This window comes from Megascapheus bottae, chromosome 6, assembly GCF_031878675.1.
Source record: "Megascapheus bottae isolate mThoBot1 chromosome 6, mThoBot2.hap1, whole genome shotgun sequence".
Lineage (NCBI taxonomy): Eukaryota > Metazoa > Chordata > Mammalia > Rodentia > Geomyidae > Megascapheus > Megascapheus bottae.
This window is the reverse complement of record NC_143514.1, coordinates 65,817,289-65,835,356: the sequence shown is the minus strand read 5'-3', so window position 1 is coordinate 65,835,356 and position 18,068 is coordinate 65,817,289. Positions and strand designations below refer to the sequence as shown.

The 18,068-nt window shown below is 50.1% G+C and overlaps 1 protein-coding gene across 1 annotated transcript in view; it reads right to left on the bottom strand.

Annotated features, from left to right (window-relative positions):
• Positions 1 to 14,950, bottom strand: part of Nkain1 (sodium/potassium transporting ATPase interacting 1) — a 42,010-nt gene extending 27,060 nt beyond the window's left edge. The window contains exon 1 of the mRNA XM_090333825.1: positions 14,725 to 14,950. Coding sequence (XP_090189951.1) covers positions 14,725 to 14,778 — 54 coding nt within the window. The 5' untranslated portion in view covers positions 14,779 to 14,950. The remainder of the gene's footprint in view (positions 1 to 14,724) is intronic.
• Between the last annotated feature and the right edge of the window lie 3,118 nt (positions 14,951 to 18,068).

The following is an 18,068-nucleotide window of genomic DNA, read 5'->3' as shown; positions in this document are numbered from 1 at the left end:
GATCCATCTCTTAAATGAAAATGGCAAGACGTGTTGTGAAGGTTCCTCTAGGGCAGGTAAGGGCCTTGCTGTAATTCCTAACGATGCCAATAGCCCTGCCAGGTACAGACTGCTGCCTGAATTACAGGTGAAAACGTCTGGAGCACAGGACTGGGGCCATGGGGGTGGGGAGGAGAGCTATGGTTTGGAAATAAAGTATTCCCCAAAAAGGTTCCTTGAAAGCTTGATTCCCCAGCTGATGGCACTATTTTGAGAGGTCTATTTATTTATTTATTTTAGGGACATTGGTCCTGAGGCTTGAACTTAGGGGCTGTCCTTGAGCTTCTGTGCTTCTATTATTTAGGCGACAACTCCACTTCTGGGCTTTGGGGGTGGGCAGTCTTATAGACTGCCCAAGCTGTCTTTGAAACGTAATCCCCAGAACTGAGTAGTTAGAACCACAAGCAAAAGCTGTCAGCATGGAGTTTTTAGAAGATCCTTAAAGCTTCAGGAGGTGGATCTAGCTGGACAAAGTAGGTAACACAGGGTATGGCATTATACTGTCCCAGGCCCTTCCTCTGTCTGCTTGCTGTCCACCACGAGGTGAACAGCTTCCTCCTCCTCACGCTCCCACCACCACGATGTTCTACCTCATCACAGCCCCAAAACAGAGCCAGGTACCCATGGGCTGACCCCTCTAAACTGAGACTCCAAGTAAGTCTTTCCTCAGGCATTTTGTGAGCAGCAATGTAAGGCAAACTAACATAGAAAATTGGTTCCACAGCCGGCCGCGCAGTGGCTCACGCCTGTAATCCTAGCTACTCAGGAGACTGAGATCTGAGGATCACAGTTCAAAGCCAGCTGGGGCACTAAACTCCATGAGACTCTTAACTCCAATTAACCACTAGAAAACTGGAAGTGGTGCTGTGGCTCAAGGGGTAGAGCAGTAGCTTTGAGCTGAAGAGCTCAGGGACAATGCCCAGGCCTAGAACTCAAGCCTCACGACCAAAAATAAATAAATAGATAGATAGATAGACAGATAGATAAAAAATAGATAAAGAAAGAAAACTGATCCCACAGGTGGGACCAGTTGTCACACTCTATGGCCACGTGGTCCAGAAGCCCTTGAATCTGGTTTGAGGGAGGGATTTGGAGCTGCAAGCGAGAGACATCCTACGATGCTGTTAGCAGAGCCTGTTGGGCATCTGGAACAGGAGCTCTAAAGGCAGGAATGCCAATAGAAATGTTTAGCAGGTTTCAGATGAGAACCAGGAGTGATTGAGAGTTAGGCTGAAGGCAGAGCTTTCTTGTTGTATTCGTGTTCTACATTTTGTCCATGTCCCGAGACTTTGTGGGAAGCTATTTCATTGTGTAGATGGAAGTTTCAGTACTCTCAGGTTGTGCCATGGTTACTGCTGGCTGTTTTTAGTCAGTTTTATAGTGACAAGCAGGAGAAAAAGCAGAATAGGTCAGACTTGGAAAACTTCTTTTTAGTTAAAAAAGAAGTGAAAAGTTGGGGATTAGGGAGGTGTGGTTTCTGAAGAGATTTGTTTCATTAAAGTTAAGCACAAGCTGGGCAAAGGAGGCTCATGCCTGTAATCCTAGTTATCGAGAAGGCTGAGATCTGAGGATCATGGTTCAAAGATGCTGATGAGATGCTTATCTCCAGTTGATCACCAGAAAACTGGAAGTGGCCCTGTGGTTCAAAATGGCAAAAGAGCTCAGGGACAATGCCCAAAGCCCTGAGTTCAAGCCCCACAATCAACAACAAAGAAAACAAATTTAGGTGAGCCTAACATAATCAAATATGTCAATGAGGTGGGGATGTCTTTGGAAGCTGCATCTTGTATTTCTCTTTGTCCCTTCCTCCCTCCCCGCCACATACATACACCTCCTCTACTTCCTGTCCACCGTGAGGTGAATAGTCTCTTCTACTAGATGCCCCCATAGTCACCAAGACAAGTAACCATGGATACAACCTTCTGAAACTTTGAACTAAAACAAATCCTTTGTCCCTGTGATGCTTTTCTCAGACACTTGGTTACAGTGACATAAAGTTAATGAATACAAAGGTATTGGGATGCTGACCATCTCAGCATCAGGGATTAAATAGCCTACTTTGTTTGACCCTCTTGTGTCCCCAGGAGCAGAGCCCCTAGCCAGACTTGGGCTTCCCCAGAAGTAGGAGGTACTTCAGTGAACATCCACGAAAATCTGTCACCATATCAGGATATCGTGCTTGTCCTTAACGACTCGAAGGGTACTGTATCCTTCTGATGCTATCTTGTGGCTCTCAGGCTGGCTGGTACCGTGAAATATATTACAGGATAAAGAAGCGCTGACCTACCTTCCTGGCCCACCTGGTCACACCAGATCTAACTGTAGAGGCTTCAGAAACAATCCAGGGGTCCAGGACCAGAAGAAAGCGACTTGTAAGCCGTGTATGGTGGTGGTGAGCCTGTCTCCATGGCAACAGTGCAGTGTAAAGGCATCCTGGCATCATTAGGAAGCGCGCTGAGTAGTATAAACAGAGGCTGCAGTAGATTACATGCCTATTATGAGCAGTCTCGGGCTCTGAGCACTGGTAATTATGCCTAATTGTGCATTTAATTGTGTAATTGAAAACTCACATCTCTGGTTCAGGCTGGGGCTGCAGAACCTACCCCACTCCCAAAAGAGAAGAGGCTCAGGAGCCAACCCTTACTCTAAAGATCTTAGAGTTGCCTTTCCTTTTCAGGCCAGGGGTGGTCAGAATGAGCTAAGGAATAAAATGCTTGAATTCTCCTATTTCCCTGCTCCATGGGTGTAGAACTCAGCCAGGCTGTGATTTTGGGTGAGGAATGGGGCAGGAAGGAGCAGGCTTATGGCAAAGGGACATGAGAAGGCCATAAAATGTTCAGGCTTTTCATTATTCATAGTAGACAATATTTATGTTTCAGGCACTGTCCTCTCAAGTCCTTGAACCAGCACCTGGTAGTTGCAGGGACCTGGGTCATTATTAGATTTATTACATGTCTAAAAAAAGTCATCCAACCTACTCGAATTCTCCATCACTGCCAAACAGGAAACTCACCACCTGGCTGTCAGCCCTACCTTGGCTGAACCATGAAAGAGACTGAAAACAGAGAATCCAACACCCTCCTCCAATTTCCCATTTCACAGACTGGTAAAAACCAAGCCCAAAGAGGGCCGAGGGCCAGCTCAAAGTTGCACAGTCATGGAGTCTAGAACCCTGGGGTTTCGATTTGCACCTACAGTATATTTCACACTCTAAGGCAACTCAGTGTCTAGCATCTTGCCGGATTTAACTGTGGATAGAGTTGGTTACCTGTAGCAGTTAGTAATTTTCAGGAAGCTCAGCTATGATGGCTAGGGGTTAGAAAAGGGCCAGAATGTTTCCTCCCAATCCTCCAGCCATGATGAATCTCTGTGGCCTAAGGTTTCATTGTACCGCCAAGTAAAACCAAGATGCTCATAGAGCAGGCAGACAGGAGAAAGAAGTGTCACCTAAATTCCTGACAACTTAACACCCAGGTGTGAAGCCTGAAGCAGGCCACTAGAGGCACAAGTCCTCTCCCCTGCTCAGCTCCTGATAATCCAGCAAGGTAGCAACTCCAACTTCTGCTGGGACTGCCTTCTCAGAGATAATGCAACCGGCCTTCGCCTCTATGGAGGAAGCTGCTGGTCAGGGTAGGAGGAAGCTCCCAGACTTGCTCCTGGAGAATGCTAGCCTTGTTCCCAGCTCTTCCTGCATTTTCTGTGTGTGTGTGTGTGTGTGCACGCATTGGTTCTAGGACTTGAACTCAGGGCCCCTCTCTCTCTCTTAGCTTTTTCTGCTCAATGATGGCATTCTTCCACTTGAACCACATCTCCATGTCCAGATTTTTGGTGATTAACTGGAAATAAGTGCCTCACAGACCTTCCTGCCCAAGTGGGCTTCAAACTGAGATTCTTCAGATTTCAGGTCCTGAGTAGATGGGATTAGAGGCATGAGCTACTGGTACCTGGCCTCAGGTTGTACTACTATTCATCACATTTTATAGAGAAAGGAGCAGCATGACCAAGGCCATATGGGTTAAGCAAATGGTTGCTCCATCCTGGCCTCCTCTGGCTGAGAAGGAGGACACGTCCCATTCCAGCATTGCAGGATTCAGCTTTGCAGCACTCGTTGCCTTGTACGCTGAGTGTGCGGAAGTGCAACCCCTCTGAGCTCTCGCTCTTCATATCCGATCTCCAAGGAGCTTCCCGACCACACTGAGGCAGATTAGCACTATCCTCATTTACAGAAGTGCACACAGAAGCTTGGAGAGGTCAAGGTCCTATCCAATGCCATCCCACTACAAAAAGGTACTCAAAGCCCACCTCCTTGCCTCTGCATCTGCCAGCTGCTTGGGGAGGTAGGGCTCAGAAGGCCAAGGAGAACCATCCAAGCCTGCAACCACAGCTCACAGCTCTTCAAAAACCTTAGGGTTCACTCTTTTGCCCTGTTAGCAGATTCTTGAGTCCCTGGGAGGTTACTTTGCTGCCTGTGCCTTTCCCTTAGACTCCAAATCCATCTCCACTCCTCTCTGGGTCTGGGAAAGCTAAGGCCCAGGCCAAGACACTCAACTAGGCTTTCTGACTCAAACAAAGCCTGGTCAAAACCATGCTTGCAATTAGTTTTCAAAAATATATCTCTGAGGGCTGAGAGTTTGGCCTAGTGGTAGAATGCTTGCCTAGCATGCATGAAGACCCAGGTTTGATTCCTGGGTACCACATACATAGAAAAAAGCCAGAAGTGGTGCTATGGCTCAAGTGGTAGAGCTCTAGCCTTGAGAAAGCCCAAGGACAGTGCTCAGCCCTGAGTTCAAGCCCAGGACTGGCAAAAAAAAAAAAAAAGTATCCTTAAAAAAATATATATATATATCGGGGCTAGGAGTTTGGCCTAGTGGTTAAAGTGCTTGCCTGGCATGCACGAAGACCCGGGTTCGATTCCTTGGTACCACATATATAGAAAAAACCGGAAGTGGTGCTGAGGCTCAAGTGGTAGAGTTCTAGCCTTGAGAAAGTCCAAGGACAGTGCTCAGGCCCTGAGCTCAAGCCCAGGACTGGAAAAAAAAAAAAAAAAAAAAAAAGAAAGAAAAAAAATATATATCTCTGAGGCACTTGTGGCTCAAGCCTGTAACCCTAGCTACTCAGGAGGCTGAGATCTGAGAATTGGGGATCAAAGCCAGCCTAGGAAGAAAAGTCTTAAAGACTTTTATCTCTTAAGTAATCAGTAAAAAAGCTGAAAATGGATCTGTGGCTTCAGTGGTACAGTGCCAGCCTTGAGTAAAAAAGCCAAGCAAGGATGCAAGTCCCTGAGTTCAAGCCCCAGTACTGGCATACTTGCACACATGCACGCACACCCACACGCACGCACGCACGCACGCACGCACGCACGCACGCACGCACGCACCTACACCTACACCTATACAAGATAATCTGTTCTAGTGAGAGCTGACTATCTCTGCTTGGTCAGCTTGAAACAATTGTCAAATTCCTTCCAGTCCATGACTCATCTGATGCCCAGACTGAATTTTCTGCTGCCTTGGTAACAAACTTCATCCTTCTGAGCCTCAGTACATCCATCAGTAAACAGGGACAAATCTACATTCAGTGGCCGGGAGTTTGGCCTAGTGGCAGAGTGCTTGCCTAGCATGCACGAAGACCTGGGTTTGATTCCTTGGTACCACATACATAGAAAAAAGCCAGAAGTGATGCTGAGGCTCAAGTGGTAGAGCTCTAGCCTTGAGAAAGGCCAAGGACTATGCTCAGGCCCTGAGCTCAAGACCAGGACTGGCAAAAAAAAAAAAAAAAAAAAAATCTACATTCAGGAGAATATGGGTTGCTAAGTTGTCCATGCTGGGGTGACCTTCATGTCTGCTCCAGTATCTCCACAACCTTGGCTAGGGTGAGCAGGACTCACACAGTAGAAAAGGTCCGGTCCCAGATCTGGAGTTGAATCCTCATTCAAAACATACACACACACACACACACACACACACACACACACACACACACACACACGTGTCAGTACTGGTATTTGAACTCAAAGCTAAGCAGGTGCTCTACCAAGGAGCACCTGAATCATAACTATCAGCCCTGAATCATAATTCTGTATGTACTATTTATGTGCACATGCTGACCATAGATAAGCCAGGTAGTACTGAGAGCCAAGGTATGTAAAGTACCTATCTAATAAACTAGGCATGGTGGCACACTAGGCATTGCTGGCTGCAATCCCAGCATTCTGGAGGCTAAGGCAGGAGGATCTCTAGTTGTCAGCAGCCTGAGCAACACAGTAAATTGACAGCCAATCTGAACTACATAGAGAGATGCTATTAAAAAGGAAAAAAAGCCAGGCACGGTGGCTCATGCCTGTAATCCTAGCTACTCAGGAGGCTGAAACCTGAGAATAAAGGTTCAAAGCCAGCCTGGGCACAAAAGGACCTGAGACTTTTATTTCCAGTTAACCACTAGAAAACGGGAAATGGGGCTTGGCTCAAGGTAGAGTGGTAGCCTTGAGCTGAAGAGCTCAGGGACAGTGCCCAGGCCAAGTTCAAGCCCCACAACCCACACACACACACACACACACACACACACAAAAAAAAAAGAGCCAGATACTGGTGGCTCACATCTATAATCCTGGCTACACACAGGAGGCTGAGAAACAAGGATTGTGAACCTGAGTAGGAAAATCCATGAGACTCTTATCTGCAATAAACCACCAAAAGAGCCAGTATTAGCCTTGAGCACAAAAGAAAAAGGGACAGTGTGGGCCCTGAGCTCAACCCCCAGGATCAATATACAACCAACCAAAAGAGAACACGAACACACACACACACACACACACACACACACAAAACCTAGCAACACTAAACAGAAGGACATTATCTCCAACCAGGCCCCTTGCTTCCCCTGTGAAGAAATGAAGACTTGGAGCATTCATGGGAATGACTGTGATCATTAAGATCTCTAAGTTAGCTGGGTGCTAGTGGTGCCTAGAATCCTAGCTACTCAGGAGGCTGAGATAAGGGTCATGGTTCAAAGTCAGCCTGAGCAGACAAATCCACAAGAGTCCCATTTCTAAGTAACCAGCAAAAAGCCAGAGGTGGACATACAGCTCAAGAGGTAGAGTGAAAAAGCTAAGAGAAGGGCAGGAAGCCCTGAGCTCAAGCCCTAGGATTGGTGTGTGCATACACACTTCTAATCCAGGCAGAGATGAAACAGAGTGACCAGTTACCTTGCTATGTAGAGAGCCCAGCAGTGTGTCAGATAATTCACTTCACCGATTCCCCACACTGCCATGGGGCAGAAGGGGCTGTTTTGACTTCACAGGTAAGAAGACAGCAGTTCAGAGATGGTGAGGGACTTTCTGGGAGTCACAAAGCAGGTGCTGAATCTGTGCTTCTGGCCCCTGCTGCATATCTCTGAGCACGTGCCATTTTCCTCTGCTTAAATCATATAACCATTCCTGTTAAGGGGCCAGCCCTGACCCTTCCCCCACTCCCCACCATGCTTCAATCCACTTCACTATTTTGTTTGTTCCAGTCATGGGGCTTGAACTCTGGGCCTGGGCCCAATCCCTGATCTCTTCAGTTCAAAGCTATGACTCTACTACTTGAGTCACAGTGCTAATTCTGGTTTTCTGGTCATTAATTGGAGATAAGAGTCACATGGCTTTTGTGCCCGGGCTGGCTTTGAACTGAGGATCTCAGCCTCCTGCTTAGCCACCAGCGCCCTGCTTACTACTCTTGAGTCTCATTGCCCACACTACCTAAGAGCTCCAGGTCAGCCATCTGTGCACAGTCCCATGCTGCACAAAGAGGAACTGAGAAACAGAAGGAGCTGGTGTGGCCTGCCTAATGTCCTGCCCCAGACCCTGAAGCCCTACAGACCTCAGCCCCCAGCACAAAGCCAACCTTCCAGAGCAGCCTAGTAGATGCAGCTGCTTGGCCCACAGGCCCCTCCCTGCCAGAGCTGCCCCTCCATCTACACCATCACTATCGCTAATAACAACATCAATCAGTTGACCGTGTTTCACACCATTACTTGCAGCTCAGCTGGAAGCCACAGATCTCCCCCCTCACCCACCCACCACCTTCCAGAAGGCCAAGAGAATTCTAGAAGGGAAAAAAACAATGCCACCAAGGTTTCTGTGGGAGCCTAGCATATAAGGAGGAGTTTTCTACATCTCTGCAGGGTGGGGACCATGCTTTGTGTTATGCAGGAAGAAGCTGGTGACCGGAGTGAGTTCAGGGAGCAGAGCTGAGGCAAGAACCACCAAAGGAGACCACCAAGGCAAAGATATAGTACTGAGCACTCACTGACTCACAGGAAACTGAGGCTGGGCCCATCTGAGGTCATACACTGGCCACCCAAGGGCAGCTGAGCAGCCAGCACCAGTGACTAATGCCTGTAATCCTACTCAGGAGCCTGAGATCTGAGAATCATGGTTCAATGCCAGCCTAGTAAAAAAAGGTAGTGAGATCCTTATCTCCAATGAGCCACCAAAAGCTGGAAGAAGAGCTGTGTGGTTCAAATAGTAAAGTGACAGACTTGAGCAAAAAAGCCAAGGAATAATGGCCAGGCCGTAAGTTCAAGCCATAGTGTACACACACACACACACACACACACACACACACACACACACACACACACACACACACACACACACAGAGAGCAGCTGCAGCTGAGAGGCAGCAGGCGATTCTGTCATGATTAGCGTGGTGACCCTTATGCAACCCTCCTCACCCCTGGGAGCCTCAACATCCTTCTCTGAAAAGGGGGGTGATGAAAGGGTCCATCCCATTGTGTGGAATTGCAACAAGAAAGATAAAGATGGTAAAATGGCCAGCGTTTATTGATCACTTAACATGTGCCAGGCACTTTGCCAAGCACTTTACATATGTAAACTCATTTGGTTAAATGAGGTAATGCATATAAAATGCTTAGCACAGGCCTCGGGAAACAGGAGTGATGATAATGATGATGATGATGATGAAGAAGAAACTGATGACAATTCTCTGGGGCAAATGTCCCTGGTTAGTTCCCTTCCCTCAAGAAGATCAGAGTGACTGCAGCTGGAAGATTTCCCAGAGAAGGAGGACTAGGATAGAAGAATATGGATTAGACAGGGGAGGAAAAAAAATCCACAAGAATTAGGAAGTGAAAAGAGTTCATGTCAAGATACAGAAGTGGAAATGTATCTCAGGTGGTAGAGCACTGTACTTGAGCAAAAAGCCAAGTTCAGCTAGGCACCCATGGCTCACATCTGTAATCCTAGCTACTCAGGAGGCTGAGATCTGATGGTTCAAAGCAAGCCTGGTCACTAAAGAGCCTGAGACTCTTATTTCCAATTAATCACTAGAAAATAGGAAGTGGGGTTGTGGCACAGGGGTAGGGCAGTAGCCTTGAGCTGAAGAGTTCAAAGACAGCACACGCAGACCCACAGTTCAAGCCCCATAACCCACCAAAAAAAAAAAAAACAACTTACTTCCAAGTGGTAGAGAGCTAGCCTTGAGCATCAAAAGGCTTAGGAACTGCACCCAGGCCCTGAGTTCAAGACCCACACACACAAAAAAGGCTAAGCTAAAGCCAGGTGCTGGTGGCTGACACCTGTAATCCTAGCTCAGGAGGCAGAGAGCTGAGGATCAAGGTTTGAAGCCAGCTTAGGCAGGAAAGCCTGTGGGAACTCCCATCTCCATTTAAACACAAACACACACACTCTGCCAGAAGTGGAGTTGTTGCTCAAGTGGTCGAGCGCTAGCCTTGAGGGGAAAAAAAAGCTCATGCACAGCACCTAGCACCTGAATTCAAGTCCTAGATGAAACACACATACACAAAAGCCAAGCGAGAGCATGAGGCCTTGCATTCAAGGCCCAGTTCCAGCACTAATAATAATATCAAAATGATATCCTAAAGAAAAACCAGGAAAGGACATGCAAAAAACAATACAAATTTCCACCCAGCCCAGAGAGGACCCCAGGAAGCCAGATCGATAGCTCTTCCCACTTTACAAACAGAAAAACCAAGGCTTGGAGTGAGGTATAGACTTGGTCAACATTGCAGGATGTCAGTGGCAGCACAGGGGTTGGGTCCAGGCTTCCTGCTTCTCAGCTCAGTGCCCAACTATCAGTTGCTTCCCACAAAATACAGGGCAGGGTGCACCTGAATGTGTTTGGGACCCAAGACTGAGAAAGAAACCCCAAGTATGGTTGCTTTTGAGTGTGTATATGTCTGTATGGGGGCCTGAACTTGGGGCCTCAATCTGGCTTGTTGCTCAAGACTGGCACAGTTCTATTTCTGGCTTTTTGCTGGTTAATTAGAAAATAAGTCTCTGACTCTTGTCTGACCAAGCTGGCTTCAAAACCTGATTCTAAGATCTCAGCCTCCTGAGTATCTAGGATTATAGGTGTGAGCCACTGGTGGCTGTCCGGTCTGAATTATTGAAAGATAGTAATGAAAAACTACTGTCTACATCCAGAGTGTTCACTGTATCTGGGAAGGAGAAATCATTACATGCATTTAACCTCCCAACAACCCTAAGAATAACTCTTGTTATTATTTAACAGTTCTCAATATTTAGAGAGTCAGCAACTAACCTATCCATAGTCAAACTCCAGAAAGTGATAGAGCAGGGTCCAGAACCCAGATCTATCTTGGCAAACTCTAGCATCTTAGCTCCTACCCTACATAGGTCATGACAATGACACAGTCCCTACCTTTTCCCCACACTCCCAACCGTGCATGCTCTACCGCCTCGCCCAAAGCAAAACGAGTCCATCTAGAGAAGTGGTTAAAATTGGCCTGCTTCACTATAATGCTTAAAACTCCATTTGTAACAGAAAAAAACAAGTTTCTCTTCTTAAGTTTTCAGCTGAAAAATATTCAATCATCTCTTTTCATTCCTCGATTCTTTGGTTGAGAAAACGGAGCCTTCCTCTCTCCCCTCGGGCTGGTGAATTTAGCATCCCAGGAGCACTCATTCTATGGGAGCTGCCATGCAGCCTGGGCTCCAGGGGGCTAGCGACAGCTGGAGAGACCCTCTGTGCAATCAACTCCGAGCGGCAGAGCCAGGAAACCAATTTTCAAGTCCCTTCTCACAGCACCCTCCAAATTGTCTCATGAACCCTCACAAGCTGCCCATGCCACAGAGACAGGCACAAGTCAAGTTCCACCCAGGTCATTTACAACAAACTGAGGGATGGGGTTAAGTTAAGTGAGATTTGTTTAGTGAGGCAGTGCTATGAAGGCAGGTAAATGGGGGGCAGGAAGACCTTCTAAAATGCACCAGGACACAACTGCTTATTTTAGTTAACATTCAGAAGGTAACAGTCAGGAGCTGATTCTAAGCCAGCCCAGGCAGAAGAGTCCATGAGGCTCTTACCTCCAATCAGTCAACAAGAAAAGCCAGAAATGGAAGTATGTTTTAAGTGGTAGAGTGCTGCCAGGAGCACTGGTGGCTTATGTCTTTAACCCCAGCTACTGAGAAGGTGGAGATCTGAAGATCCAGGTTTGGCGCCAGCCCCGGCAGACAAGTCTGTGAGACTCTTATCCACAATAAACTACTCAGAAAAAGCTGGAAGCAGCACAGTGGCTCAAGTGGTAGAGCACAAAGGCACAAGGGATAGTCCCCAGTCCCGAGTTCAAGCCCCAGCTCTAAAAAAAGAAGAAGAGCCAGGTGTGGTGGCTCACCCCCATAATACTAGCTACTCAGGAGGCCAAGATTTAAAGACTGTGATTCAAAGCCAGCCCAGGCACTAGAGACCTTGAAATTCTTATCTCCAATTAACTACTAGAAAACCGGAAGTGGTGCCCTGGCTCAAGGGGTAGGGCAGCAGCCTTGAGCTGAAGAGCTCAGGGACTTCGCCCAGGGCCAGAGTTCAAGTCCCACTACCAAAAAAAAAAAAGGTACAGTGCCAGCTTTGACAAACAAGAATTGGGGCTGGGAGTTTGGCCTAGTGGTAGAGTACTTGCCTAGCATGCACAAAGACCTGGGTTTGATTCCTCAGTACCATATACATGGAAAAAGCTAGAAGTGGTGCTATGGATCAAGTGGTAGAGCTCTACCCTTCAGAAAGTCAAAGGACAGTGCTCAGGTCCTGAGTTCAAGCCTCAGGACTGGCAAAAAAAAAAAAAAAGACAAGAGCAAAAGGCCCTAAGTTCAAGGCCAGTTTTGGCATATGCATATACACAGGCAGGCAGGGCAGGCAGGGCAGGCAGGGCAGGGATAGATAGATAGATAGATACACACATACATACACACACACCACACAGATGGCAACAGAGGAAGCTGGATTCCAATACCCATACAACTCTGAGCAAGTAGCATCATAGGGTTGTTATGAAGGTTGATCCTAGGGAAAGTCCTTCCCAGAGATGACCCTGGTCATCAGCAGCATCAGAGAATGAACACAGAACAAACTGCTAACAGGTTCAACTATGATGAGTGGCCTAGGCACAGACAGAAAACTTACTTTTATCTTCTTCCTATGTGACTGTTTACTTATTTTGTAATATGCGTGTTATTTTGTGTGCACATGCGCGCACGCGCACACCACCAATTGTGGGACTTGAACTCTGGGCCTGGGTATTGTTCCTTCGTTTTTTTTGAGCCACAGCTCCACTTTCAGTTTCCCCCCCCCCCCCCCGTAGTTTATTAAAGAGAAGAGTCCCCTGGACTTCCTTGCCTAGGCTGGCTTTGAACGATGATCCTCAGATCTCAGCTCCCTGAATATCTAGGACTACAGGGACAGACCACTGCTGGCTAGCTCAACCCTTACCTTTCTCTCTCTCTCTCTCTCTCTCTCTCTCTCTCTCTCTCTCTCTCTCTCTCTCTCTCTCTCTCTCTCTCTCTGCCAGTCCTGAGCTCTACCACGTGAGCCTCAGCACCACCTCTGGCTGCTGAAGAATCGAACCCTGGTCTTTGTGCAAGCTAGGCAAGCACTCTAGCACTAGGCCAAACTCCCAGCTTCTATATTACTTTTTTATATTTAATTTTTATTGTCAGGGTGATGTACAGAGGGGTTATCATTACATACAGAAGGCAGTGAGTACATTTCTTGTCAAACATGGTCCCTCTTCCATGTTTTATATTGGAGGGGAAAAAAAAAAGCTAGTTTAAAATGTGCAAATCTAGAGAAAGAATTTCCTGAAAGGTTTCAAAATTTCCTGGCATTTTATTTTCCTCAAAGTAGATTAAAAGGCGGGGGAGGGGGGAATTCCTACCAGGAGCCAGAAATTGCCAATAACGAATTCATTCATTTATTTTACAAATATTAATGGCATGTCAGGCACCATTCCAGCTGCTGGGGATTTAGCAGGGAACAAAACAGGCCATTTCTACCCTTCTGGAGTTTCCATTCGAAAGGTGTAATGAATTCCCTCTGCAATCAGCATGGACGAACATTAACAGGCAGACCCAGGCAGCAACCAGCTGAGGAAGTCACTGGGGTTACAATTTTCAGGTACCAAGGCTTTCTTACCACTGCGCAAGAGCACAGGCCTGGGGGCAGATGTCCCCCAAAGGAGAGAAGCAAGCTAAGAGAAGAGGTCTGCACATCCCCTAAAACATGACCATTCCCCTCCACCCTCTGCACCTGTAGAAGGGAGAGGGAAGTCAGGCCAGAGCAGGGGACCCAGATGGTGGGGTCCAGCACCAGTGAGGTTCAAACACAGGCAACTCATCTGAAGATCCGAGCCCTGAGCATCACTGCACACTTCTGCCTAGAGAAGTAGACCTGCAAGGTCCCTGTGGTCACTGATTCCAAGAGGGGTTAAGAGACCCTGACCTCTCCTGGGCCATCTCCCAAATTCACAGGCCAAGGCCTCCCTTAGAGGCTACACAAATTCACTACCCCTGGCCTTCCAGGGACAAGGACCTGAGTTCTCCATGCCCGGGGCAGACACTTCTTCCTTAGATGCTGAGATGTCCCCAGGCACCCAAGTATCTTTAGAGCTGCCCTACCGGCCCCACCCCGCTGCTCTAGTGGAACTGTGCCACAGTGGGTGGCTAGTGACTGGCCAAACCAGGAGGGTGGTCTAGGAGCCAGGCTAGGTCAGGATGGCCCCAGAACTCGGAAGCGGTTCTTGGTGACCCTGCCTGGGGAGGCGGCTCTCTATCCCAGGACACCCCCTTCGGGAGGGCGACAGGAGGCAGAAGTCGCACAAAGGAGGGCTGAGCTTTCTTGGAGTCTGAGATCCCAACACACGGATGAACATGGACCCGAAGCGGTCAGAGATCCAGAGTCGCACCCGAGACGCGCACACGGGAGCAGACTCGGTGTGAAAGATCCGGAGGAAGGCAGAGCCACACAGACGGCCATCTGGTGCGAAACCCGCGCCGAGCACCTCGGCGAAGCCCCCCGGGCGGGCTCGGACACACCCCCGCCCCCAGGGAGCCCGCGTCCCCGGGCGCAGCCCCCACCGGGGGACACGAGGCCCCGGCGGGCAGGGCGCGCAGATCCCGGGCACGGGGCAGGTCGGGTCCCCGGTCTCCTCCGGCGCCGGGGGCGACGCCGGGGGAGCGCGGGGCACAGCAGCCAGAAAGAAGCAACACAAAGAGCCGGCCGGGCCAGCAGCGGGAGCCGGCTCCGCCCGTCCGCCCCCCGCGTGGGGCTCGGCCCGCCGCCCCGCGGCCCGCCCGGCCCCGCCGCCCCGACGGAGCGCGCGGCTCACCCCGCCCGGCCCCGCCCGGCCGCCCCGACGGGGCGCGTGGCTCACCAGCTGCAGGCAGCAGAAGGCGACGAGCGTGCAGCGCCCGCTGCACTGGCCCATGGCTCCGGGGCCGCGCGGGCCGCGCGCCTCCCGCTCGGCGGCCGCCGCCTCCTCGCGCCGCGCGGGCTCCGCGTCCTCCGGCCGGCGTCCCGGGAGCGGAGTAGCCGGGCGCCTAGGGCCGGGCCCGGGAGCGCCGGGTCCCCAGGGCCGGGGCCGGCCGCCTGCGCTCCGAGTCCATGGTCCCCCTCTCGCTGGCCCGCGCGCGGGCTCGGCCGCGCCTCCTTTGTCTGCGGGCGGCCGAGAGGCACAGCTCCGGCCCCGGGCGGCCCGCGCCGAGCGCACAGCCCGCAGCGCACGCCCCGAGCGCCGCGCAGCTCTGCCCAGCTGGGGCGGCCGCGGCTTCCCAGCCCACCACGTGGCTCCGCCACAGCCGCCACGGAGGAGGGGAGGGGAAGAGGGGAGGGGGGCGGAGGGGAGGGGAGAGCAGGGGCGGGGCAGGGCGGCCGTGGGAGGGGAGGGAGAGGAGGGATTGACTGGGAGATCGGGGGAGGGCCCTGGAGAGGCGTGGAGTGGAGTGGGGAGAGCGCGGGCTTGACAGCACTGCGCACCCGCTGTGTGACCTTGGGCAGACCACAGGACCTCTCTGGGCTTCGGTGGTCTCCGCACCAAAGTAGGAACTGTGTCTCCCTTAGGCGGACCTGTGAATAAAGCAACTCAGCAGCCAGGGGCGCGATGGCTCCCGCCTGTAATCCTAGCTACTCAGGAGGCTGAGATCTGAGGATCATGGTTCAAAGCCAGCCCTGGTAGGAAAGTTTTGTAACACACTTATCTCTACTTAACAACTCCCTCCCCCCCCGAAAAAAAAAAAGGCAGAAGTGGAGCAAGCTGTGGCTCAAGTGATCAAGCATTAGCCTTGAGCAGAAAAGCTCAGGGACAGCACCATGGCCCTGAGACCAGGAAAAAGAAAAGGAGGGAGGGAGAGGGGGAGGGGGGATGAGGCAGGAGAGGAAGAGGGAAAGAGAGATGCAGGTGATCCTATGTGAATGTCCCCAGAGCCAGCCTTATCTTCCCTGGATATTGAAGTGTTCTCTTTCTCCCTCACCCATTCCTCATATGCTGCTCTGTGTTTTCAGACACTGGCCTGCATCCCCAGGCACACCAGCAACAATAAATGAGCACAGAGAAGCCGGACACTGGTGGTTTGTGCCTGTGATCCCAGCTTCTCAGGAGACTGAGATCTGAGGATCACTATGTGAAGCCAGGTGGAAGAGTTGGTGAGACTCATCTCCTGTGAACCAGCAAAAAGCCAGAAGTGGAACTGAGGCTCAAGTGGTAGCCTGCCAGGCTTGAGTGAAAAAGCTAAGGAACAGTGGCCAGGCTCCGAGTTCAAGCCCCAACACTAGCATACTTGCACATGCGCATGCGCGCACACAGGTAGCCAGAAATGACTCTCCCCCCGTGCTAAGCTCTCCATCAGTGCTAATCAGCAGATGCAGCAGCTCTGACATGTCAGGAAAATGGCAGCGGTGCATGGTGCATAACCAGCCAGACTTCCAGCTGTCTGTAAGTCCTTGAACTGATATGCAAAGTGTTTAGGAGCGGATGAGATAGCTCAGCTCCAGAGTCCAGGAAAGAGGCACAGTAAGATAGAAGAGCGCTCCCCAAATCCATGCCCCTCCCCCCCACTTTGGACCTTCCCAGAAAACCTCCCAGACTGCCTTCTGGGAGGCTATTTGTGAGACCCCACAACCCTTAGCCAACTACGCATATAATGAGCTCATATACTGAGCCAGGCAATTGAGCTACATCATCTCATTTAATGCTTACCATGGCTGGGGTTCTTCTGGGGTTCTGCCAAGTCCATCAGCATCTTGACTAGATCACACCATGCCTGTGACCCTCCTGGCTTTAAGGCCTGGCTGCCTTACTCACAAAGTCTGACCTGTGGGACCAGGGGTGGCCTACCTAAATTCAGTGAGTTCACCTCTGACCCCAGCCATCCACACTCTCTTCCTGTCCTGCCCCCAGGATTCCAGCAGCCATCATTTTCCTGCTTGTAGCTTGTTCTGTCTTGAAGGCATCTTGCCAAGAGTACTAACTCAGCTTCCAAATCTCAGCTTTCCGGGGAGACCTTTCTTGACAGTCTGCCATGTCGGGGAGATCCCCTGTTTCCCACTGTCCTGCAGTCTGTGCCACCTCTTCTAGCTCTTCCCAGAACATCCTGGATGAATGGTATGACCTTATTTCTGCTCCCCAGTGGACTGTGAACTCCCACCACTTCTTCCTCACTTCAGGGTCCAAGGACCTGGGTGGCCTCCATGTAGTACAAGTTTTGAGTTGGGAGGCAGCCCAACCACAGGCATGGGAAGAATCATCTTTGGCAACAGGTTGGGGGTTAGGCATGGGGTTTGTCACCATGAGGGATGACTGGAGGCCAAGGAAGGCTGTAGGGAGCTGAGACAGGAAATGAAGAACACCCACACTTCCAGAGTATGGTGCAGCTCTGGAGAGAGGCCTGGTGGCTGTGACTTGGGAAAGGAGTGCTGGGAAGTCCCTTTACTCTAAACCAAGGCTAGGCAGGGTCTGCCCGCTGGGAGAAAATTCTCTCCTAAGATAGTTGCAAGTTAACCTAATCATTTGCCCTTCTCTTAAGCTGAGGAATGAATATGTTCACTAATTATAGCTTCTGGGATGTTTTCTGTCACCAACCAATTCTTACCAGCTGGGTGTCTGACAATTTGATTCAGTTCTGACTGACTACCACACAGATGCTGCTGCTCAGTCCCACAAAACTTCCCAGATTTCTGAGACTAGCCCCAAGCCTCTGGCCGCCAGCAGGCACTTAGACCAACAGGCTATCCTCTGGGCCCCACAGCCACTTCCTCATGTGGTGAGAATAGCTCTCTGAGGCCTTGAATGTACTTTACTTGAGTTAACTAGTTTGCTATAAAGGACACCAATCAATCACCTGGCTCCAGTGTGTCAGGCTTGCCATCCTAGCAGGCCTGATCGGAGGATTGCAGTTCAAAACTAGCCCCAGGCAGGAGATACTTATTTTCAATTAACTAACAAAAAATGGGAAGTAGAAATGTGGTTCTCAAGTTGTAGAGCCCCAGCCTTGAGTGAAAAGGGAAAAAACAAAAAACATACACACACACACACACACAAAACTAATCAAGAGTGTGAGGCCCTGAGTCTAAGTCCCATGGAGGGCAATTCGTAGATAAATAGCTGGGCACTAGTGGCTCACACCTGTATTCTGAGAACTGCAGTTCAAAGCCAGCCCAGGCAGAAAAGTCCTTGAGACTCTCATCTCCAATTAATTACCAAAAAAGGCAGAAGTGGAGCTG